This window comes from Emydura macquarii, unplaced genomic scaffold (assembly GCF_026122565.2).
Source record: "Emydura macquarii macquarii isolate MOO-44397 ecotype Brisbane River unplaced genomic scaffold, CSIRO-AGI_Emac_v2 contig_1790, whole genome shotgun sequence".
In the NCBI taxonomy this organism is placed as follows: Eukaryota; Metazoa; Chordata; order Testudines; family Chelidae; genus Emydura; species Emydura macquarii.
In genome coordinates this window covers 15,645,848-15,670,161 of record NW_027131927.1, presented here as the reverse complement: position 1 = coordinate 15,670,161, position 24,314 = coordinate 15,645,848, and the positions used below count along the sequence as shown (strand labels likewise).

Sequence of the window (24,314 nt, the reverse complement as noted above, 5' to 3'; positions counted from 1 at the left end):
GAGTTTCTCTCAGTCAGAGGCTTCAGGAAATGGACCCTTCCCCATTGCACTCCTGATAGTTTCATGAGACAAGAAATATACTCAGGGTCCTGCAGGACATGCTGCTAAAGGTAGTGGGCGAGTGGGGATTGACTGGGTTTGTATGCTGGGTGTTCACCCCGAGTCTGGCTAAGATTGTAGGTGAAATGCTGTAGATGGCTCCACCTTACCTGAAGACGTCCCTCCAAAGTCCAAAATTGTCCCTGGGCATTATGGGGGGGATCTGGACCGCAGTGAAATCACAGGCAAAGCTCCCATTGGCTTCAGAGGGGGCAGGAGTTCCCCCATGGCTTGTCCACGCTATATGTGACGTTTCCGTTCTTCACACATCCAAGGCTTGAGAACCTGTAGTGCTCCTGGAGCCGATACCTTGTACTGCAGCGTTAGGAAGCAATGGCAGTCATTCTGTAGCTAAATTGAAGCTAGCTTCCCCTTCTGAGCTCTGTTTCTAAACATCCCCTCCCCATCTTCCCCTGGTATTCTGCGTGCTCCGTCTCATCCCTGGGGCACTGAGAAGGTGTAAGTGTGGCACTCTGACCTTCTCACATAAAACGAGGTACAGAGAACCAAAGCACAGGGGAAACAAGTCCTGGGCAGTGTCAATGCAAACAGCGTCGCGGGGCCTCCAGTCTGATCCCGACTGGGCAACCCGCAGGATCCTGTCTCCTGCTCAGAACGGCAGGATTCTAAAAATCAGTGTCTTCCCGTTTGGCCCGCATTTAGCAGGCCACCCACCATGACTTAGCTGCCAGGCTGTGTGCTTCAGTATGTAATGACTGTCACTCATCTACACTAGTGCTTTGTCTGTGATGTACTGTAATTTGTAGGTTTACAATAGTGAATGTAAAAATGAGCACAGTAGCATCAAAATGTTTACTGTAACTATGTAGTGATTTGTAGTCCTTAATGGTGCATACCTCTATACATGTTTTATGAATTGATAGATTGGTGACCCTTCAGAGTTGTAAAAATGATATTTGTGGCCCTCAAGCAAAAAAGGTTGGGAACCACTGGCTTAGAGTCTTCAAATCAAAGACTGGATCTTGTTTTGGAAGATCTGCTTTAGCTGAACAAAAGTTAGTGGGCTCAATACAGGGGTAATGTGATGAAATTCTCTGACCTCTGTTATACAGATGGTCAGATTAGATGGTTGCTTCTGGCCTTAAACTCTGGAACGGAGCAGAGCTTGTGCCTGGTCTAGCACCTTGAACTTTACATGCAGATCAGGACAATGAAATTAGCCGACTCAGCAGATTCTTCTTTGCTTCTGCTACATCTGTCAAACAACACAGACTGCACCTCCGGTAATTTATTGGTGAAGTTGTTTTATTTTAGGGGCCGAGTCTTCAGCTGTGAGCGCCTACATTTGTAATATGCAGCAATGGAGAGAATAGTTAGACATTTGCACATAGTGAATGGGAAAATGAATGTGCCAGTTGTTCTTATGTGCACAGTTACCATGTTACTCCTGTAAAGGCCTGTGTGAATGCTGGTTTTGCAGGTACAAATGAGAAGTCCATGTTTGAGATGTTGACTGAAATTAGGAATATATCAGTTTTGTCCCTTGGGGGTGTCTGAAATCAGAGGCAGTATATTAAGATGTCCATCATTTTTTTAGCAATAACCTCGCTATAATGTGAATGGATTGTAACACTTTGCTTTCACTGTTGCAATTTCACCTGTTGTTACTCCTCCTTCCTACTTCCTTAGGATTCTGTCTCTTCCGCAGAAAGGTTTTCCCTTTCCCTCCCCACCCCATTTGTAATCCTCACTTTACTTTGCCCCTATTATTGCTCTTATCTGACAGATTCATGCTCTGTGGTGAAGAACTGTGCTGAAGAGTGCTGAGAAGAAGGTGGAACATGTGCATAGTCTCACTTCCTGTCATGCCTGCTCTGTTCTTGCTTGCTGCAGCTGGAAACTTCAGTGAGGGAGTTGGTGCACTTATTTCCTTTGCTGGAATTCTGGGTCATTATGCATTCAGCTCAGTGCGAAGGACCTGTGGCTATGTAGATCTGCACAGAGAACTGGCTTGTATTCTTGCTTCAGTGGGGATGAGCTCTTCTGTACCCTTATCCCAACAATATTTCAGCTCTTCTGGAGTAGCTCTTATCTAATATCTTTACCACGACTCAGTGACGCATCCATTTGTGAGAATGGAAGCCGGGCAGGGGAGGGAGAGAAATGGTGTCTGCCCAACACCAGCACTACACCTGCAGCACAGGTCTACCACAGATAATGAATAACCTTTTCTGATTCCAAAATACTGACCCTGTGCTCTTTGTCAGGCGTCACAAAAGGGACATTTGTTTATAAACTCCATTGTGCCTAAAAGTAACACGGCTTTGCTGAAACGTCTAAGTACCAAAATATCTGAAAGACAATCCAGCTCGTGTCACAGCCCAAATGAAGTTAGAAAACACGTGTTTAAAAAGAACCATCAGTGATGATTAGCGCAGTTTACCAGAAGTCTACGTCCTGTGTAATTTTTCAGATTCAAGTTCCTTTGCAGTGTGACCTATTTCATGGCAATGTCTTGTTATCCATTGTTTAGATAACAGACATGTTGAATTCAGATTTTTAATAAAGTTTTTTATCGGTGAAAACATTACTATCTAAAACACCAGAAACGAGCACAGATCAGTATAATGGAATTTATATCATGAAATCTAGGTCTGTTATTTGGTTTATAATCTGGATGCTTTTTGCAAGTGGTAACCTCTTGGGACTAGAATTCAGATAAAAGCCAAAGTTTATCTTGATATTTGTTCAAAGTTGTTCTTGAACATAGATTCATAAATGTTAAGGCCTACTCTGTCCTCCTGTATAACACCAGCCAGTGATTCCTGCATCTAACCTAACCCAATTGATTTAAAGGCTCCATGTGATGAGGTATTAAGAGTGTCCTTTGATAATCTGTTTCCAATGCTTAATTACTCTTGCAGTTAAAATTTGCATCTGATTTCCATTGTCAATTTGCTGACTTCAACGTCCGGCCATTGGATCTTGCCTTGCTTTTGCCTGTTTGGGCTGTGTAGAGTCTCTTGCTTCTCTGTCCTCGTTTGGTCACAAACTACCAACCTTCTTCTGTTTTCTACATGCTCCTGCTACCCTAAAACCCGTTATTTCTCCAGTTGGGTCTGTGGTAATGCTGCCCAAATCTGATTCTCCAAGAAACCCTGCTGCTTCTCTGATGTCCCTTGGGGTCGGTACCTGTCTCTCCAGACCTCAAATCTTGTACAGCCATCGAGCTGCACTTGTGTAGCCTGTGCCAGATTTCTATACGCTCTGTGAAGCTCAGCAAATCCAGGGAAACAGATGTCTTCCTATCCACCCAGACCTTGACAACGCTCCACCCCCAATGCCTTAAGTCCCACAAGCCTTTCTGGGAGTATTGGCTTAGTCTTATGCAGTCAGGCTGTGATCAGAAGGAGGCTTGGAAAGCAGGTTGGGCTAAACAAGACTTGAAAAATAAGCACCTTGTGCTGGATCTCATGCAGAAGGTTCCTGGGTTTGACTTTCCATGGACATCGTGGTCAACTCTGAACTGAATCTGAACCAACCATGGTAGATGCGAACATTTAATGCACAAATGGAAAATCAAGGACTCCCCAGCATGGGAGTGTGTTTCCCCATGACAGACCATCAAACATATCATCACCTACTGTCTGATTTATAAATATGAAGGAGGCATCACTGCAATAAATCCTGCCACTCCTGATGTAGCCGTCTGGCTCGATCAACTTCAAGTGAAATTGTTGTTGCTGCTCTACAGCAGCCATACGAAAGAAGATGATTTCTGTACAATTATCAATCTCCCTTCTGCTCCCTCCATGCCATGCAACAGAGGGGATCAGAGTGCCTTGGGTTAGAATACAGACCCTGCTCCTGACCAAGGACAGACTGCTGGTAGGGTGGACTGCCATATGGCATTGACTCCCACTGGGACACTGTCGATTGGAAGTTCACTAAGCCAGGGTAACTGAAACTCTTATGGATCCAATTGTGACGTGATATTTTATTTCTCTTTTATTGGCTTCTTTCCCAGTGTCCCACTTCCAAAATGTCACCCTATCTGAAAGCAAGTTAGAGAGGAGTAACTAGTTCAGTGAGCCATGCTAGAAAATGCCTCGGCATGTGTCACTCTACAGTAACCCCCCACGTTATCTAGCACTTTTCTCTTGAGTATCTGAGAGCACTTTACAAGACTCAGTTCCTTCAGTCCCACAGCTCCCCAGTGATCTGGGTGAGCAGCACTGTAGCCATTGTACACGCAGGGACACAGAGGCATGGAAACAAGCAGCAAGTTACTCTTGATCATATGGTGAGGCCACCGGGAAGGCCTGTCTCTGGCCCCGCCCAGTGACGGGGAAGGGCTGTCCCTGGCACAGAAGGCACAATGCCAAGCGACTCCAAAATGAATCACCTAGATTACAGTGAACAGCCACAGGCCCCACCCCCGCAATCCCATGCCTGTGGGGTAGGCCTCTGACCCACACCAAGAGCTTAGCGGCGCTCTGAGTGGATCCTGGTGCAGCAGTAGGGCCTTTGTTGGCAACACAGACATCCTCTCCTAGAAAGGAGGACTGAGAGCTGGGTTGTGAATGAGCCCCCTGTGATCCGTCCATGCATAGGGTAGCCACCCGAAAATGCCAAGGTCAGGGCAGGCTGTAAAAGGAGAGCAGATTCTCCCAACACTGGTGGGTGACACTGAAGTCAGATTTCCCAACCAGCTACAAACACTGCTTCCAATTCCCCACATAGGTTATTAGGAAGCTAAAATAAAAATACACACAGCCCCCTTTACCGCATTTCAGACTCTGGCTCCCAATCTGCCACTAAGTCCAGTAAAGAGATCAGTTATTTAAAACTCTATGCTCTGTGCTCTGACCAAAGGGTCAGCCACAGTACCAGATCAATATAAGATTATATCTTACCCAAAATACCACGCTGCCAGCCAATCCTTTAGTAACTAAAACTAAAGGTTTATTATAAAAAGAAAGAAACAAACTGTAAGAGAAATGTTAAAGGATTAAAGCAATCACATACATACAAATAATTGGAAAGTCCATATATATCAGGTTTCTAGTAGAATTGTGGAGTTTGCAGGCTTGTATAGTCCCTTTGGTATACATCCAGTGCCTGATGGGTCTCAGTTCTTTGTTTCACAGCTTAAGTTCAGTTGTAGATGAGTTGATCCAGAGGTAGGTGAAGACTGAAGACTGGTGACTGAAGACAAAATGAATGTGGTGCAGCTGCCTTTTATGTCCTTTGGCCTTTGCCATGCTGCTTGTGGGAAATTTACAGGAATAAGATGGAGTCCAGGGTCACATGAGTAAGTCCTGGTGACTCATCAGATATATCCCTGGCTTCTCCCCCTGGGCCTATTGTACCTGTGAATTTCTTTAATTGGGCCATTAAGCAGGTTAGTGCTGCAGCCATCCTGTCTGGGGTGTCGTCCAGAAATACAGTACAAGTTGAAATACAGAAACAAACATCCATAACTTTTATTACACATATAACACATGAACATAAACATCATCATCTTACTTAGCATATTATAGCCTTTCTAATGGTACCTGACACAGCATATTTCATATGAATTATTATGATTTTGACATACTGATGTTAAATAATATAATAAATGCCCCCCCAATCCAGCCAGTGTCACTCCTCTCCCCCCATCCTTCCTCCCCCCACCCCGAGGGAACCTCTCTGGAGCAATGCGTCTACCGGGACAGACGGGCAACAGGAGGGATGGCAGATACAATAATAATGGCCAGCACCTGAAACTGGCAAGCACCTCTTGCAGCTAGCGGCCTGCTGTGTCAGACTGTCAGGGTGGATGGATGAACACCATGACTGAAGGAGACTGTAAAACCAGAGTCCTGTTTTAACCGCACACAGTGAAACCTTGCACCGGGGGAGTGAGCCTTTAATCCCCGGTGTACAATCAATCTCCGGCCAGGACCAGCCTGCCTTCTGGCAGAGAATGGACTCATCTGCTGCACACTCTGCACCAGGACAGGGCATTCTGAAGTCCAGAACTGAACACTAGGAAGGGCACTCAGGGTTTCGTCCTCAGCTTTTGGAGGTGAACGGCAAAGCTCCCATTGACTAATGGTCAGTAGGGGAGGCCCACAGTGCCTTGTGCTTCCTGATTAACTGTGAAACGTAATATGACAGGGGCACCAGGGCTGATGTTTGGCTTCTTCAGCGCAAAGACTGGTTGGAGTGTTTTGCGCCACGCCGCATGCTTGTGATAGAATGACGTAGACAACCGTTGGGCTGCCTTCTCCCCTTTGAAAGGACATGCACCCAGGTAATGCCCTCCTCTGCCCTCAGACTGTAGTCTCACAGTCCAATCTCTTCTCCTTGCTGCTGCAAAGTATCTTGTTTCAGCTCCTGCAGCTGTGCATCTGCAAGAGTCAGTTTTATATCGGCTTGGCAGGCACCTTACATACTGTTCAAACTGCAGTCAGTGGGAGTCTTTAGCCAGGCATGACCAGTGTGGTGGATACCTAGCATTGGGTAATTAAACCAAAGATTTATTTAACAAAAAATTAGTAATCCCTATCCCAAAAAAGGAAACATCCACCATGCAAAGCTCTATGTGCCATGAATAGGAGCAGCTAACCAGAGCGTCCGTGATAGAGGATTGCAAATACATATTAATTACACATTTTCAGAATTTGTTACAATTGTCCCTACACTGGCATTAACTCGTTAAATGTTCCATCCAGTTTTAGCCAGTCGGTCTAGCTCTGAGGCGTTATAATAGGTCATTCACCAGAACGCTGGCTCCATCAGTTCTCGTGAAGCAGTGTGGGCCTGTTGCACGTTTCTCCTTCTACTGCTAGCAAGAGGTTGCAGTGCTTCTTAGCTGGCAGGCTTCCATGCCTTTGTTAGCTCCTGGCTTAAATGCTGCAGTGCCTTAGTGTACTTAGTGCTGTCCCTGAAGTCACCCACTAGCTTTAGCTAGTACCACACACCGTTCCTCACCTGTGTGTGGGATACCCAGTCTCTGCAGTGGTTGCTGTTCACTTCCAGGTAAAATTCTAGGCACTGGTGGTGATCTTTAATGCCCTGTGGGTTGGTGGACTTTGTTTTTATGGAGCCATGGCAGTCACTCTCTAGTTAAGATGGAAGTGAGCTCCTCCTTAAAAGCCTGATTTTCAACCCAGTCCCGCCCCAACGTCTCCAAAAAGCAGTGCTGTCCCTGAAACGTGCCTGGCACGTCTGGTCCCTGGGACAGTTCTCCAGAGGAGTCCAGGGAGAATTCAGCTCAGAGGTTGAGAGCACGGGTGGTTTAACTGTTAGGGGTCTGTCGTTCATGTCCTGAAAACTGTTCTCCTTTTTTGGCTCCTCATCGCCCCAAGTAGCTTGGCCTAGAAGTCCTGGTTGGTTTTGCTTTTGGTGGCTGTGCTGGGAGATATGCCCATTGGTGGCTGGGGACTAGTGGGGTGATTAAAATACACAGGGCGATTTTCAGGCCTTACGCAGTGACAGTTCTATTCATAACTGTGTGTGTCTCTCAGCTGACCTTGGTCTGCCTCCAGTTGGTGGTGAGGGATGGACTGGGGACTCAAAGACACAGGGAAAATGTGGCAGGGGAAGCCTGCCGGGGGGGCAGGGGAGGATGGTAGTGTATTGGGAAGAGCATGGGCTGGGGGATATAGGAGGAGGAGCCATACTGTCTAACCTTGGCATGAACACGGGGGGCAGGACAGGGTGCTGGGGAGCTCAGGAGCACAGAGGAATGGTGGCAAAGGTGAGAAGGCATAGAAGAGGGTGCAGGGAGCCAGGAAGTCTTGTTGGGTGATATGGCATGTGCAGGGCACCTGGGAGGCACTATGGGTTAGGTAAATGCAGATGGTAACACTTGCCAAAGTAACACAGGGGGCCTGAGGGCCACTGCAAACCAACAGGGTTTGGGATCCTGAGGGACTTAGGCACTTTTGGAGAATTTTACTCGGACTGCTTAAAATGTTCCCTGTGGCTAGGTGTCTCCTGCTTTCCCCCAGTTCTCTTCCACAAGCACTGCCCAATATCCCATCCACGTGTAATTCCTAGCACACACGCACATGCATGCACATACACGTGCCTATGGCATGTTAATGTCTATAGGAGGGCAGTCCCAGTGGGACTTCCTAAGTCCTGCTGCAGCAGGTCACCTCTTGTGACCTCGAGTGAGTGATGAGGATCAGTGAGCACTGGGGAAGCAGCTGGCCCCTTTTCTATCATTTTGGTACCCACTCTCCTGGCATCTAGGCTCAGATATGGAGTGGCATGCTGTGCAGGATGTGTGTTGTCGTTCTGGGTGCTGGCTGGACTCCCACCAACACCCTTTTAACTTGAACTCTGTGTTAGTGGAATTTTCTCTATAACTCTGAGGTCGTCTCTCTCTGCATCCAGGCCTGGCGGCTCAGCGCCTCCTGCTGTCTCTTCGATAGACCCTACCTGTGGGATTTGGGCAGTTCATCCATCCAGCACCTTGCACAGCCCAATGCAGATTACTTCGTGCAGTGCAGGGTTAGTTAGTTTGGTATTAGGGTCTAAGCACTTCAATAGAAGATAATGGCTCCAAGGCCTAGAAATATAGACATTAGTTAAATAATACTTGTCATTCGCACCAGTCTATAACTGAAATCTATGGACCTTTTTCATGTTGTGCTTTAAGTATGACTTATCTGAAAAGTGGCATTTATTCTAGAGTAACTAATACAGTACAACCAGGCTCAGCGTGTGTTCTCTCCTAAGCCTGCTGCGCACCTGCGATCAGCTCTGACTCATCCCTACACCTGCCATGCATCCACAGTTAGCTCCAGCTCACCCCTAAACATGCCATGTGCCCCCGGTAAGCTCTATTTCAACCCAGCACCTGCCTTGCGCCCACACGCAGCTCTGACTCACCCCTACACCTGCTCACACAGCTTTCCTTTGGGTCAGGACCACTGAGCTGTCCCCGGGACTTGTGCGTGGAAGGAAGGGTTTTGAAGCCAGAGCAGTGCTGTGCACATTCCCAAATAGTCAAGGCTGCAGCTCACTAGTGGCTTGATGCGGAGAGGTGCTGAGCCAGCTAGCTGGTCCTGTGGATGCACGCCTCTTTCCTGAAGACAAACCTCTCTCCAAGTAAAGAATGGCAGCATCACGGTAATCTGTGTGGTGCTAGGCGAAGCTCCAGTGAGTATCTACTGGGCAGTGTGCCTCCCAGTATGCAGAGGAACTTACCATACCTAGAGTGTTTTAAACATCCTGGTGACCTTGAGATAACCTCCAAACAATCTGAGCCGTGCTATTTCCCTGTCTTGACACAGTTAGCCTCCGCCCTAGGGAGGCGAGCTCTCTGACATGGGACATCTCTAAAATGCCCTTGCCTTTTGAGACTCTGTCTCAGACACATTTGCTGCACAGCTGTAGTGGCTCATCTCCTGACACTGCATTGTGGATAGCTGCGTTATGGGAACTAATCCACTTTCACTGCAATCTGGGCACACAGCAACCGCATCAGATTAACGTAAAGCACTTGGCAAACCATCTACCTGACCTACTGGGTACCATTTGCTACAGCCTTCTCTTCTCCCCAAGGCTAGACAGACAAGGCTTGGCTTTCTTTCTTACCTGCGTTGACCTCAGCAGACTCTCTCTCCACCGGGATGAAGTCAGATCTGCTGAGGACACTGCAGCCTAAATGTAAAGTGAACGGATTCCCTGGTAGAAAGCTCATGTCTGATCTGAGTCACTCTCCTTTATAAACCTGTGCCCTGGGTTGTTCCCACTTGCAGACAGAAGGAGTTAATGGGAAGCTTACCCTCCTTGTGAATCCAGGCGCTGCACTGGGCTAGCCTGAGCCTTTGCAATGGACATCCAGGGTTGATTCGTGGAGATGAAGTAACTAGTGGAACTAACCAAAGGGGTGGAAGAAGAGCACACTCCTAAGTGAAAGCCTTGCCTTGATTCGCTGGGCGGGTTTGTGGCTGGATGTAGCTGCATTTGACGGCACTGTACACTTTACTGAGTGTGGGATGTGGGTTGCATGTAGCCTGGCTGGGCTGCTTTTACCGAGAGTTATTTATGTGTAATCCCAGCCATTCCTTCTGCCACTCCTCCTCGCAGCCTCCCTTTGCCAGCCCGATGGCACTGGTGCCTGTCACTACGCCACAGCCCACACACAAAAGTGGCTGTACAGCAGCTTGGTCTCCGTGCTCTGGAGCCACCACTGGATTCCAGGACAGACCCCGGTGCCGTTTAGGGTGTTGGCTCGGACTCGTAGAGCTCTCAGTGCTTTGCTCCCTTAGTACATTATTTGGATCTTGTAAAAGCCAAGGTCAGCTTAGCACTCCCGCCCACCCCCACTTCTCCAGGAGGAGCCATGTTAATTCAATGATTGCTGCTCACTCCATCATGCCCCTACTGCTTGCTGCCCTCTCGTTTCTGCGTCATGAATGAGGTACGGCGTCACCCTTACTAGTGGCTGCTCCCCGTCATCCATGGCCATGCCCTGCTTTTTCCAGGTCCTGGTGCAGTACCTGGGAGAGTTTGCATGGAGACTTCGTGTGTGGTAAGCTGGGTGTAAATCTGCAGCACACCAGCTTGCATGCACTAAGTGTCCGTGTGGGCCCTGCTAGCACGCACTAACAATGCTGTAATGCACCAGGACGCACGCGCATTTCAAGCAGCAGTAAGTCAGTGTGCACTAGGAAACGGTGAATGCGTGGCAGCAGGCTGGAAGGCCTGTAGATTCACACCTGGGCTGACCGCGCACTAAGTCTCTGTGTGGACAAGCCCAAAGTCACTGTCTTGGGTGTGAAGCAGTGGGGGGAGGGTGTCAGTGACACTTTATGAGCAGGGCCTGTTTTTAATTATTACTTTTTATCCTCTCTGTTCAATGTGTGCATGCTAGACTCAACCCCTACACACCATCCAACATGCAAGCGAAATGAGGTGGAAATAAAAGTATGTGAGCATGCATGCACGCAAGGGGCATTTCCCCTGTTGAACTGTGCAACTGTGGAACAAGAGTTTCAAAAATAAGAGCCTAACTCCAAAATCAGTGGCCTGATTGTGAAAAGAACTAAGCCACCAGCCGTTCCTATTGTCTTCAGCGGGAGCTCAGCACTTCTGGAATTGAGGGGACTGATACCACATCTGGAGAAAGGAGGTGGCGTTTCCATAGGACACAGCAGGTGGTTAGGCCATTACTCAAGTCTGGGTTCAGCTGTAGTGTCTGCATACTCTAAAACAGATGTTGAAAACCCAGAGAGGGTTCTGAGAAGAGCCACAAGAACAAATGGTGGGCTAGAAGTCTGCATTTTACCCCATTCAAGCTGCTGGGAGCTCAGCGCTTTTGAAAAGGAGGGCACATTATTGAGGTACCTAAATAGAAACGTAGGCCCCTGGCTGTAGGCTCCTGGTTTTGAGAATAATCCCCCTGGTGTCTGAAAGTAATACAAAATAAATAAATTAATAAGAAGAAAAAAAGACCTCAGTCTGCATCAGCCTGGTCTTGCTGCTGGCGCCTTGTGTGTGCGATGATGAAGTTTCCAGATTTAAGGCAGTTTTATGTCTCCAATAAAAGCCCACTAACAGACTAAGTGGAGAATGCTGTAAAGCCCAGGGAGAAAGATTCCCTGTGTCTGTCTGTTACATTGACACAGAAGGCAGCAGCCCTGCTCTGCTGTCCTGTGCATGACTTATCTTTTCCAGGTTTCTCCACAGGCAGTGGACGTGCTCTGGGCTCATCAGTTCTTCCTTCGTTGGGCTAATAGTGCTGAATCATGCACCGTCATGTCTAGCTTTGTCATAGCCATCAGATATCAAATGATCTACGCCAACCATTATCCCAACTGTTGACATAAGATCTGGATGCACCAGGCTGGTGTTGTCTAGACAGACTAAACTACCTTTTGCTATTTAATAGTGGTTTGCCTGTAGGCCAGCCAGGCATTGTTTGTCACACAAACCAGGAGTGCTCTCACTCCAGAGCTAGCCAGAAATTTTGATAGATATCAGTTAGCTACATGGGAAGAAGCAAATTTAAAGAGAAATTGTCCTGACTTGGCAGTTTTATGGGCATCTGAGCACAGGAGCTTGGACAGGGGCTGGGCTGGCTGAGCGATTGACAAATGCGTTTTGCTAACAGCAGACATTCCCCATCTCCTCCCTTGCCAGCCTTCACTCCAGTGCAGACTCCTTTTGTCAGCTTGGCCCACGTCCACAAACGGATGTAGGCTCCTGACCCTCACTGAAATCAGTGAAAGTTAAGAGCCTTTGTGGATCTGGGCCTTAGTCTCTCTCTGTGCCTCACATGCCGTCTGTGCAATGGGGATAACAGGCCTGCCCTGCCTGACGGGGTGTGTGAAGATAAACATGTTAAATACGGCAAGGTGCTCAGAGAGAGAGATACTTTGATAGCATCCTTTCCTGTCTGGCTTTTTATTTTGTCTGTTGAGGCACATTTACATTTGTACCCAGCCAGCTAGACATGAAGGCTTGACAGGCTGGGATGATTCAGCTCCTTAAGCACCCTGGGCTGGTATATCCCGGAGTTTCAGTCGTCAAAGAAATACTAACTGGGGTTTGGTGTTTCCTGGGTGGACAGGCATGGGAGAGGCCAGTCAATTGCACCGTGATTTGGAGCTAAATTGCTGGATACGTTTGTGAGGAATGGGCACAGCTGTGACCCTGTAACATCTTGCAGTAGCAGAGAACAGAACCTGTTCACCTATTCCCCTGGTTGGAAGTTGGTTAAAAAGCCGTATGTATTTGTTAGATAGCCTGTATGTCCTTCAATCATTTCCCATTCCCTCTTCAACTGATATACATTCTGATACTGCTCAGATGGTCTGTCTCAGACTCACATCTGGGGCAAAGTAAGATTTATACTTGAGGCTGAATTTGCTGAGTCTTGGCGTGCACACGAAGGGTTAAGCCTGAATCTCATTTCCACACAGAATATGCTTGCAGAGAGAGCAACGGTCAGCTTGCCTCAGTGCTGGACCTTCTGCTTATCTAGCAATAACACAGTGATCTAAAGCTTTTGCGGAACATTTCAGGTTGAATAGGCCTTTCTTTGGAAAGCTGATATGGCCTCACACAGCTGAGATGAACTCTGATCCTCCTCTTGTGCAGAGCAGCCACGTGTCCCTGAAAATGTCCCTGTTCCAACGCCTGTCTAGGGGTCTCTGTTGGTGTTGCAAGCATTGTGTCCCTGTCTCTGTGAACCCTGCCGGCTTGCAGCAGCATGAAGGAGCCGCTGTCCAGCTGAGCTAGTGAAACTGGCAGCAGCCTGGCGGAGTACATGTGCCCATCAAGCAGCAGCCTGCACCAAGCCTGTCACATGCTGACACTCTCCCCACTCCCAGCAGTGCTAGCCTCCAAGTGAGTCCTCCCCACCCAGGCAGACTCTCACCGGCTCTCTCTCCAAGGTATTCTATACAAGGGTACCAGACTCCCTGTGGAAAGGAAAACATCGGGCTGTTTTAAGTGCTGGCAAACATCTGGATGAGTTAGTGACATCCATGTTCCAGCTTCAACCTTGACATGCCTGTGGCTGAGTGGTAGTGCAGACATGTTTCTACAGGAGACTGTGTTTTGGAAGCAACCTGGTCACTCTTGTGCCATGGTCTATGGGCAAGGAGCAGTAAGGGCTGGAAGATCTCTTGGGAGCAACGTGGTAACAGCCTAGAGATCAGTATATAGACTTGTGAATCCTGGGCCAAATTCTCAGCTGGAGTAAATCAACAGACTTCAGTGGAACTACAGTTGATTTACATCACTGGTGGAGCGATGCCAATTGATACCAGCTGGGAAGCTGGTCCACTGATTCCAGTGCAGGTGACTTGTTTTTCAGCTGGGAATCTGGCCCATGGACTATAATAAAACTGGTCTAGGAGACCTAAGGCTAGAAGCCTCAATCTGTCCCCAAGCCAGTGGCCTACGTGTTCCCTGACTGGAGGGGAAGTCTGTTGTAGTATGCCCCTATCCTGTCTGACGAGTAGAATATAAGATCAAAGGTTCCCCATTAAAAGGTGGGCATCTCAGGCATAATTCCCTCTCTTCTTGCTGTCTCTCTTTGCTTTTTTTCATCCTTTGAATGAGTCCTCGAGTCTTTCCCTGGCCTGAAGGAAAGGCACTGATACCAAACCTCTTTGGGGCACTACAGTGGAGTGAGCTTATTCAGCATTGGGGACTAGTGTTCTGAACAAGGATTCATTTCTTTCAAACTAGACTCAGAGGAGTGTTTCACACAGACATTTTAAATATGGTTTCAAGGAAGATGCAAGTTACTCCTAAGAAAGGAAGCTGATTATGATGAAATTCTCCACACAGAGAAGAAAAATGTATGGCAGAAGATACATACTGACATTTAATCATATAAATATGCACCTTGAATTAAGGACAAGGAATTTACAACATTTGCCAAGGGCTGATCTACACTGGGAACTTACATCTGCATGGCTACGTCTCTCAGGGGTGTGAGAAATCTACACCCCCGCAAGATGTGGCTATGCCAACCAAACTCCCAGTGTAGACAATGCTGCGCCTTTCGGGGAGGTGCATTACCTGTGCTGCTGGGAGAACCCCTCCCGTTGGCATCGGTAGAGTCTATGCTGAAGTGCTTGCAGCACTTTGGGTGTAGTTTATACTTGAACTGTCAGTCAGGCTGAGAAGAGGATTTGGCTATTATCACATGCCATTGTGGGATCTGTTACTGGAAAGAGGAAAAAGTGGGCTTTTAGGCTTATTTACTCAACAGATTTCACTATCAAGGAGACCACATTCACCTAATCTCTACAGGATGATAATGAGGTTATAACATGGTTTGATCCTGTCCACATAAGTGATTTAGGCAGAACACAGTCAGGACATTATTTTAGAGTAATACAGTCTACCAACATGGTCCGAATTGCTGTGTCGATAGGAGCTGAAGACTTCCAATGGGTTCACTGTGTAGATTCTAATTTCCTAATTAATACTGTGTTCTGGAGTCAAAATTCATTCAAGCTGTCCTCATCTTTAGTATAGGGCGCATTGGCCAAGACTGTGTCACGGCTCATCGGCCCACCCCTAAGACTTCTAAGCATAAACAGGTGCAGAAAAATCCTTGGAACAACTTTTAAAGGAAATTTTAGTAAATCAGGGATGTGCAATTTAAAGGGTGCTGCTCTATCAGAAAAGTGAGGTTTTTAAATCAGTCAAATTCCAGACATTGAAATTGACAGTGATCCTTGCTACATTCTTGGAACTCAAAGTGGTTTTGGTCTGGCTGCCTCAGGCATGTCTACACTGCCCTGCAGTGACTAGCAGTGCGCACCAAAGTGCTGCGCTGTATCTCCCCCATGTGGACACTGTGGACATGAACTAAAATTAACTTTTTAGGGGTTAATCTTCAATGAGCCAGTAGACATTGTTTGCAGAACAGTGGTTCTTCTTGTAGATTTTTACAGTATATCTTGTTTTGCAGAGAGTGTAGGAAGAATCTGTACTGAAATGAAATTTAGCAGTACAGAGTTTTCAATGAATGAATCACATGAATCACAGTAGCTATGGTGCATCTAGCTTATGAATGACAGTGTTTCAGAAGGGGCATCTTGCTGTCGCCTGTGTGCTTCAGCTTACATTCAGGAATTATTCTATAGCCCATATTCTCTTCTATGCCAAGAATTGCTTGGTGCAGGAATGGTGGGTCCTGGCATAAATTATAGCAGCCTAAGGACTGCTTTTATTGTGGTAGCTGGCTGTGGCCCCCAAGGGACTGCACTGTGATTACAAGTTGGTGGAACACAGGTGCGCTCCACTCCTAGGCTGGGTGCCAGAAGGGGGAGTTGGCATAGGAGCCAGCTACACCAACATCACATCCACTGAGAATTCCCAGCTGCTGGAGCATTCTGAGCTGGCCGGTTGGGGCCAGATCCCAGCCAGTGTGTTCCCTATTCTGCGTAGATTCTTGTACTGCTTTCACCACCAGAGTGCTTGAGGTCCTTAGCAGAAAGCTGCTGGAACAGAGGAAGAGAATCTGGCCCTTTGCAGACAACCACTGTGTATTCTTAGGGCTTGACAACCACCCTTCCATGTTCCCTGCAAGAACACTTTCCACACTTGCTGAGTGCGGAGTGGCTGAAAGGCTGAGACTTGGGTCTTCCAGATTAGCGAGAGGGGTTCTAGTCCCAGCTTGGGCAGCCCAGAAGGCCTTGCCCAGTATTGAGGACAGGATCAGTAACTGCAGCAGCAGCAACAGTGAGGCAGGAACTTGTGGTCTCTCAGGACCAGACTTAGAAAGGCATTTTGGTACCGAGTAGGGTTTCCAAAAGCACATGAGTTAAGTGCTTTAATTTGTTTAGGTGCCTTTGAAAGTCCCACTTGGCACCTGTCTGTATCCTGAGGTGCCTAAATTCCTTTGGGAATATGGCCCTTGGTCTCCCGCACAGTGCGCTTCCCCATGGCCAGTGAGTGCTGTGATGAGGAAAGCAGCTGCCTTGGGAGGTGAGGATACAGGTTTGTGTCCTGACTGACAGTTGCCCACTATGTGTGGAATGCTGAGTGGGGCCATGTATGGGCTGTGCTGATGGGATGAGTACACAGGAAATGCCATTGTGAGCTAGTTAGAGATATTACACACTCAGCAAACCTGCCTGAAATGCACCAAAGCAAGGAAATGGAAACTTAAGCCACATAACTGTACACACCCTCTACTGTAACACAGATAGTAAAAATAATAATACAAGCACACAACCTACCATTACCACAAATATCCTCCACCACAGATTCCCTGGAACCCTACCTCTGCCTCCCTTTGTCCATTCGTCATGCACACCCCTTTCCCAGATTACGTTATGGAGGTGTGGATGTTTGGTGTTGGGTCTGGCTCTGTTGGGAGATGGTAGTTTAGCAAAGGGGTGTTACAGAATGGTAATTAAGGGGGACGATCGAAGGTTGGCATCCCTATGGGCAAAGTTAAGGGTGCAGATTTATTTTGTGTTAATTTTCTAGGTTTTTTTAATGCTTGACTTGGATGGGTTGGGTAGGATGGGGCTACATCTCTGGGGTAGTGGGAGAGAAGTGCAGCTGTTAGTGGAGAAGATTTTATCTACCAGCAGCTGTAGATGAAAACCTCTCTGTTGTAGGATAAAATCTGAAAGAAAAGTGTAGCTCCTGATGGAGAAGGTTTTGCATCTTCCTGCCCCCTGTCAGTCAATCAAGTTTCCGTGTGCCCAGCCGTGATCAGTCAGGCTAGGTGCACAGTACATAAACGTTCAGGTATCGCATGAATAATAGTTAAAAGTGACCATAAATCCAACATTTGTTTTTTAAATACTTATTGCACAAGATCTACTTAGGTTCCACCTCTTTGCAAAGTGTTGTGTGGAGAAACAATGTGTTTAACGAAATGTCTGTGCTGCTAAGGACTCCTTCCAGCCAGAGCCCACTTTCAAAGATTTCCAATTAAAATCTTTGTAGAAGAACCAAACAAAAACTGTATAGAAAATTCAGAGGGCCGTAAAAACTAATGCTGTGTAAAATTTTAACACCAATTGGCCACCTACTTTTAGGGGAAAACATGAATTTATGCCCCAATTAGAACTCATCCCTAACTATGGAGTCCCCAGCCAAGAGCCCCCATGATGCTGGGGGATTTTCATGTGCTGCCAAAAACAAGCGACACTGTGTGAACCTCAGACAGGCAACAGCCATTGGCAACCACTTATAACAGCCAAATCTGGACAGATTTTCCTGAGACCAGCAAAAGGTACCTCCCTGACCCAAGGAATAGCCCCTGCAGAATTTCAAAGACTGCCTGCAAACCATGTGAGTGTTAGAGCTCTTCAGGAAAAGGGCAAAAGAATCTTTAATCGTGCTTCTCTCTCCTTCCCCACCAGGCTATAGGAGGCATCTGTGTTTACACCTGAAGCGAGCATTAATTAGGTTCTGAGTGTGGATTGTCTGGATTATTTCAAAACCTGTAGTCAATTTTGGATGTGTTATCTCTATTTCATGTTTGTCTTTGTTGATTTCTAGGTCAGGACTCTCTTTGTGAGCGGCCTTCCCCTGGATATCAAACCTCGGGAGCTGTACCTGCTCTTCAGACCCTTCAAGGTACTGTTTGTCTACACTGCAAGAGCGCTGGGATCCAAAAACAGATGTACTCCTCAGAGGAGCATGTTGTTGTATCTGACACACTTCTCCACGTGGATTACTAATCTGGCCACGTCATTATATAGCTAGTGTCAAAAGGGGATGCAATAGATGTTCATCTGTCTGAGTAACACAGAGTGATGATGAATGGCCGAGTACAGAGTGTGGAAGGTGTCTCAAGGTGTGATGCAGGGATTCGGGACAGATTTGGTCTTAGTTAACATATTCATTAGGCAGCTACCAATTTATCAAAGATGGGCTTATGGTTAAGGCCTGGGATGGGACTCAGGAGATCTGGTTTCAGTTCCAGGTCTTGCCACGGACTCCCTGTGTGGCACTGGACCAATCCCTGGGTCCTGATGTTCTGTGGAACTGCAGCTCCCATTGACTTCAGTCGGAGTCAAGGGGGGTCAGCACATCTGACAATCAGCCCTTCATTAATGTGTGCCTCATTTCCTCATCTGCAAAACGTGGGTGGTGTTCCCTTCTGATGTCACAGGGCCATTGTGAGCCTAAATCCATGAGTGTCTATGACATGCTCAGTTACGGTGCTCTTTGGAGCCATAGAAATAAATGCCTATTATGGAGTGATTAGTGGTAGTGATGCCTAGTTCAAACCAGGCTGTACTTTACACTTAAAACAAGAGTTCATCCTCTGCCTTTCATACGAAACTCGGCATGGCCAAGCGTTTCAAAAGTCAGGCTTCTAAATCAATGTTTAGATGTCTAACTAAGGAACCTGATTTTCCGAAGTGCTGAGTGTCCAGCACCTACTATTGACATCATTGGACTCTGTTGGGTGCTCAGAACTTTTGAAAATCTGGGTAACTTTAGATTTCTGGGGTTTTTTAATCTTGGCCTGAGATAGTAGGGGGCAACATGTATCTGTACTTGTAATGCATGTGGTGTAGCACGATTTAGTGGTGTTTGGGGTTGATCACACTGTACTAACATAAAGGCAAGCTGAGAGTGTAAGAACAAAAACGAGAGTCCTGTAGCACTTTTAAAGACTAACAAATTTAATTTCTGCAGGCATAAGCTTTCGTGGGCTGCAACCCAGTTCGTCAGATGCATCATTGCAGCCCGCGAAAGCTTATGCCTGCAGAAATTAAATTTGTTAGTCTTTAAAGTGCTACAGAACTCTCGCTGTTTTTGCTGTATACAGACTAACATGGCTACCCCCCTGGAACTTTTCATTTTGAGAGTGTAAGATTTCTCTTTCTACTATATATGGTGCTAGGAATCTTAATACTAAAGATGCTAGGAAGCAGGAATGAACTCAGGCAGTAAATAAATGACGAAGGGTCTAGAGAGACTGATTAAAATGAAAGATAGAAGTGAACTCTGTATTGTTTGGCCATAAGACAACTGATGGGGTCTGAGAACCATCTGTCTGTACTTGTATGGTGTAAACACCAATGGGACAGGAATTGTTTAAGATGGTCCAGGGAGGTGAAACTGAAAGTAATTAGATAATATTAAGGAAACAAGGTGGGTGAGGTCATATATTTTATTGGACCAACTTCTGTTGGTGAGTTTTGAGATAGTATTGAGCATAGAAACATGTAAGCTAAAGGTATCTAGGGCAGGATTTATCCTGTGGCCCATGCCCATGGCATCTGAGCACCTTCCTTGTGAAATCCATGATGACTTTTTTGTATTGCGGTAGCACCTCTAGGTCCAGTCACACTGGTGGCCCCACTATGCTGACAGAACTGTCAGAGACAGACAGCAATCAATCAATTTGTCAAAAGCCCAATTTCTCCTCGTTTTCCACTGACATAAACCAGAGATGGCCAGGAATTTTTCAAAAAAACGTTTTTTTTGTCAGTAGATGCCAGGTTGTTGAAACTCAAACTTTTAGCAGGAATGTACCGGGTTTGACAAAACTTTAGTCAGGTGAGTTTCTCAAGTCCAAGATGGAATTTCTGCTCAGAATGTGAAAGAGCCCCCAGAACGGCCTGTAACCCAGTGGTTAGGGCACTCAACTGGGACATAGGAGATACAGGGCAAGCCCCTGCTCTGCCAGTCTCCCTCATGCCAGGTGGGTGACCTGGCCACCAGGCTATCGTCCGTTCTGGGGCAGGCTCTCAATCTCTTCTGCTGGAGCTGTTCCACTCAGTAGTAATGGAAATTAAATTTTCATTGGGCCAGAGAACGTGTGTGAGAGATTGGCTCTGTATCTTGATGCTTAGGGTACTTATGTGGTAGACCAAGAGTCAATTTTCTGTGTCTCACATTCCAGATGAGGGCCCTGGCCATCAGCCTATAGAGCTCTCATTCAGGTGGACCCTGTCCCATGTAATCCAGTGTGACTGCTCATGTCTGTCACCCTGGTGAGCGAGGGTGTCACAGCCTGGCCTCCTGGTTCTATGAGTTTCATTGTTAGGACAAACAGTCACAGCCACCACCTTTCTATTGTTCTCTCTATCAGTTAGGAGTGCAATGACAGCAAAATGGAGTCAGCCAGAGCTGCCTGATGTTATAAACGATTGAATTAATCTGGTCTACAGAATCAGACATTACACTTCACTATAGAACTCGGAACAAGCAAACACAGTATTCTCAGACAGCTGCCTTCTGTGCACCATTTCCAGACTTCGTATAAGAAGGTGCAGCTATTGCCTTCATCTCAGCTGTGCCCTCTGTACCCGGCAGCAGCATCGGAGGAGTTCAGGAGCTGCTTTGGGCTGGAGAGGCCCTGCTCCTCCCCACCTGCAAACCAAGCCAGATCTGGAGGAGGAATGAAAAGGAGGGAACTCTGCGCAGATGGGGACAACTGGCAGCTGAGTTCCCCAGCTCCCAGAGAGAGAGCTGGCAGCCAACAAAGCCTTTGTCTTTGCAGAAGTAGGATACGAATCCCCTTAGCTAAGAAGGGAAGAGAAACTGAGACTTACACTGGAGACGCAGTGGACTCTGGGGTGGACTGCGATGCTGGCAAGGCCCCCTGGAGTAAGGGAGGCCAGTATCCTGATGGAAGCTGCCTTCAGGTTTTCTTTCTTTTCCACTATGCCTTTATTAAGCCTTCATCCAGTGACGAGATAAAAATGTTGTGGGGGAAGTTTGTACCCCAAATGCATTCAGAAACCAAGAACAATTCTTTAATGCTTTAGGTGAAAACTTTATTTAACTAGCAAATTGGAAAAACTAGCAGTAGTCCCATTCAGTGTGAGCCTACGTGCAATTTTTGAATCAGCATTGATGTGGAGTGGTCACTGCATACAAATTCACTGCATTTTCCACACTGTTTGCAGCTCCTCTGGTTAGCAGTCTTTGGGCAAATTTGGCAGCATTCACTGTCGAGTTTGCTACGTGTTCTGGCTGATTTTCCATGGTAGCCAAGGGACAAGAGTGGGCATGGTGAGATGATGGATATCAAGGATTCTTCTCTTTATACGTGCATCTGCAAGTTGTTCTCCTAGACTGACAAGGCGTTTTCTTTGTCTTGGTTGAGTGTGGTGCCAAGCAGTATTGTTGCTGGCCCAAACAGTGAAATTTGCAATGCCAGCAACATCAAGCATGTTGAAGGAAAAACCCGTGGGCCACTTATTTATCTTGTACCCACAGGAGTGCACTCTTGCAAGATGGTCCATGTTATCAGTACCACTTTTAGTGTCAGTGTAGTGGAGAATTATGTAGAACTATTTCTTTTTTTGTCCCCTTCTACACCTAGTTATGATTCATCGTCGATAGTATTATCATCAACTTGCCCTTCTTTGGAACCTAGGAAACAGGCTGAGTGGTCCAGCAAACCCAAACACTAATGACAATTATTCTCTGCTGTCATGTGAATGCATCTTGCTGGGTATATCTGGCTTGTTTCATCAGATTGTTCTAACATAGGTCAAATTTTTGTTGAGTTGATCTTCAGCTAGCTGAATATTGGTAAAGACTGGTAATATCCCCACCGATATTTCTTCCAGTCTTGTAGCAGGGCTGAATCACAAGCTCCTCATTGTCTGAAGACAAACTTGATGAAGAATCAATGGAAACAAGATCTTCCTTATCAGAGCAACTCTCAACATGATCTGGCACAAAGTCACTGTCGTATAATACGTTGACATCCCATGAGGACTTGCTTTCAGAGTTGCAAATCATTTTTATAAGGTCAGAAGCAGAATATTGTGTCCGTGTGTTTGCCATCTTGAATTGTGCAACTCAGACAATCCCCTCAAGAGTCTCCTGAGTCTGCAGTGTTTGGAGCACAATACTTAAACAGAAAATCCACTCAACAATATTATGAAAAGAGATCCAGCATCAGTCAGCTCTGTGTTGAGGGTACCTAACAAGCTTGGATTTGAAGAGACCAATCTCTCTGAGGTACCTGCTATATTAGGAGACTGTATACAGCAACCACTGTCACTACCATGCATTATCAGTTAACATATGCTAACAATTACAATACAAGGTACTCTCTCTAGAAGCAAATGTGTACTCAAAATACAGAATTAACAGTGCAACACATTTGGGATTTTGTACCCCCACATACTTTTTTGATACAGAAAAAATGTTTCATGCTAAATTAAAAAAAAAAAAAATATTGCTGAATTGTGTACATGTGCCTAGGTGACAATGTCCTAAAATAGCATATGTGGAGAGTCACTAGTTCATCAGTTATCACAACATATATGTTTGTGGGGTACAATATTACCCCAGGAATGTGGATGACGGTTAACTTCCTTTGCTGACCGTACTGTTTAATTTGGTTCACTTGGGACTCCGAGAGGGGCTGAGACAGTCAGAAGGTCTTGGCCAGAGGCTAGAGTTCCGCCCCGCTAGACAACACACCCTGAAGCACCTGCTGGTGTGGAAGTGGCTGGACCTGCACCTTGTGCTGTCCACACAGCTCCTAAAGGGGACAATCTTCCAAGGACAGATTTGTGACAGACCCTCTATCTTTTTATGCACACTAATTATGTGTGTTATCTGCAGCATTTCCTGTACTGATGGTGTAACCAGTGATTCCCTGTTTGTTTAAATTACCTTTCATCCACTTTCCCCTGCCTAAGGAAATTTTGTTAAGTGGGAGAATCCTGGGGTCTTAAATTCATGGAAGTTAATGCGGAGGACACATGTTGTATAGTGGAGACTCTGGATACGGAGAATTTCTCTGGAAACCCAATTCTGAGGTATGGTGTTTCCTGTTTGAAGAAGAGAGAATATCCATAACCAGGGTTGAATGAACTCTGAGGCCAGAGGCCAAAGATTTATTAAACTAGGATGTAGTTAATAGTGTTAAAAAGACCCTAATGCACCTAATTAATAATAATAATTTAAAATACTTTGCCAGATAGGGGTACCCAGTAACCCAGTCAGAACCAATTCACTTGTCTGAATAGAACAGCTGGGGCAATACTGCAAAACCATGTCTGCAAATATTGGACTGAATTTTTAAACAAATTAGCTTTAGCTGTGTTTGCCCTCCTTTTGTGTTCACCATTCACAACTATTCCAGTAAGTTTATTGGCAGGAATGTTCACAGAAATAGCAAATTGTAAGTGAATATTGCACATTATTTGCAGAAAGCATGTTTGGCTTTGTAATCCTTAGTGCTTTCACTGGAATTCTGATTCTAACAGCTGCACTCCACCGCTCAGGGAACAGAAATACACTGTATGGGAGGAAACCAGCTAGAACTTATTCACACAGAGGTGGATTTTCAAATGCACCTAAGAGTGCTGGCAGTGCAAGACCTATTGACTTGCAATGAAATTTGTGCTCTTAACTCACTTAGGGGCTTCTGAGAATCCCATCAGAATATTTTTGGCAAACCATTGCGAATAATGAGTCCAGACAATAAAATCACTATTTCTTCATGGGGAACTTTGTGAAAAGAATGTGGTGAAATGTAAATAAGTGATGAAGTATGAGTCACTCACCAGCTCCACTAAAGATTCTTATCAGAATGCTCCTCATAGAGCTGGATTCTGTATAGGGAGCACCAGCACTTAATTTGCAACGAAAGAGGTGCCGGGGATCAACCAATTAGGTGCCTTTTTTTTTTTACTTTCATAACTGACACAGCAAGCCCAGAGGTGCCAGGGCTATGAACTGCCAAGCCTAGAGTGCCGGGGCTCAGCCCTGGCACAAATTAAGCACTGGGGAGCACAGTGAAAGCTTCTCTGTCACTCATCAGTGCT

The 24,314-nt window shown here is 46.3% G+C and overlaps 1 protein-coding gene across 5 annotated transcripts in view; it reads left to right on the top strand.

Moving 5' to 3' along the window:
* The window catches only part of RBPMS (RNA binding protein, mRNA processing factor), a 151,597-nt gene that overhangs the window by 24,502 nt on the left and 102,781 nt on the right, over window positions 1-24,314 (top strand). For all 5 annotated transcript variants that reach the window (XR_010921502.1, XR_010921501.1, XR_010921500.1 and 2 more), the window contains exon 2: window positions 18,058-18,135. Coding sequence is in view for 2 of the 5 variants with exons in the window: in XM_067556969.1 (XP_067413070.1) it covers window positions 18,058-18,135 (78 nt within the window). In the remaining 3 variants the exon portion in view is untranslated. The remainder of the gene's footprint in view (window positions 1-18,057; window positions 18,136-24,314) is intronic.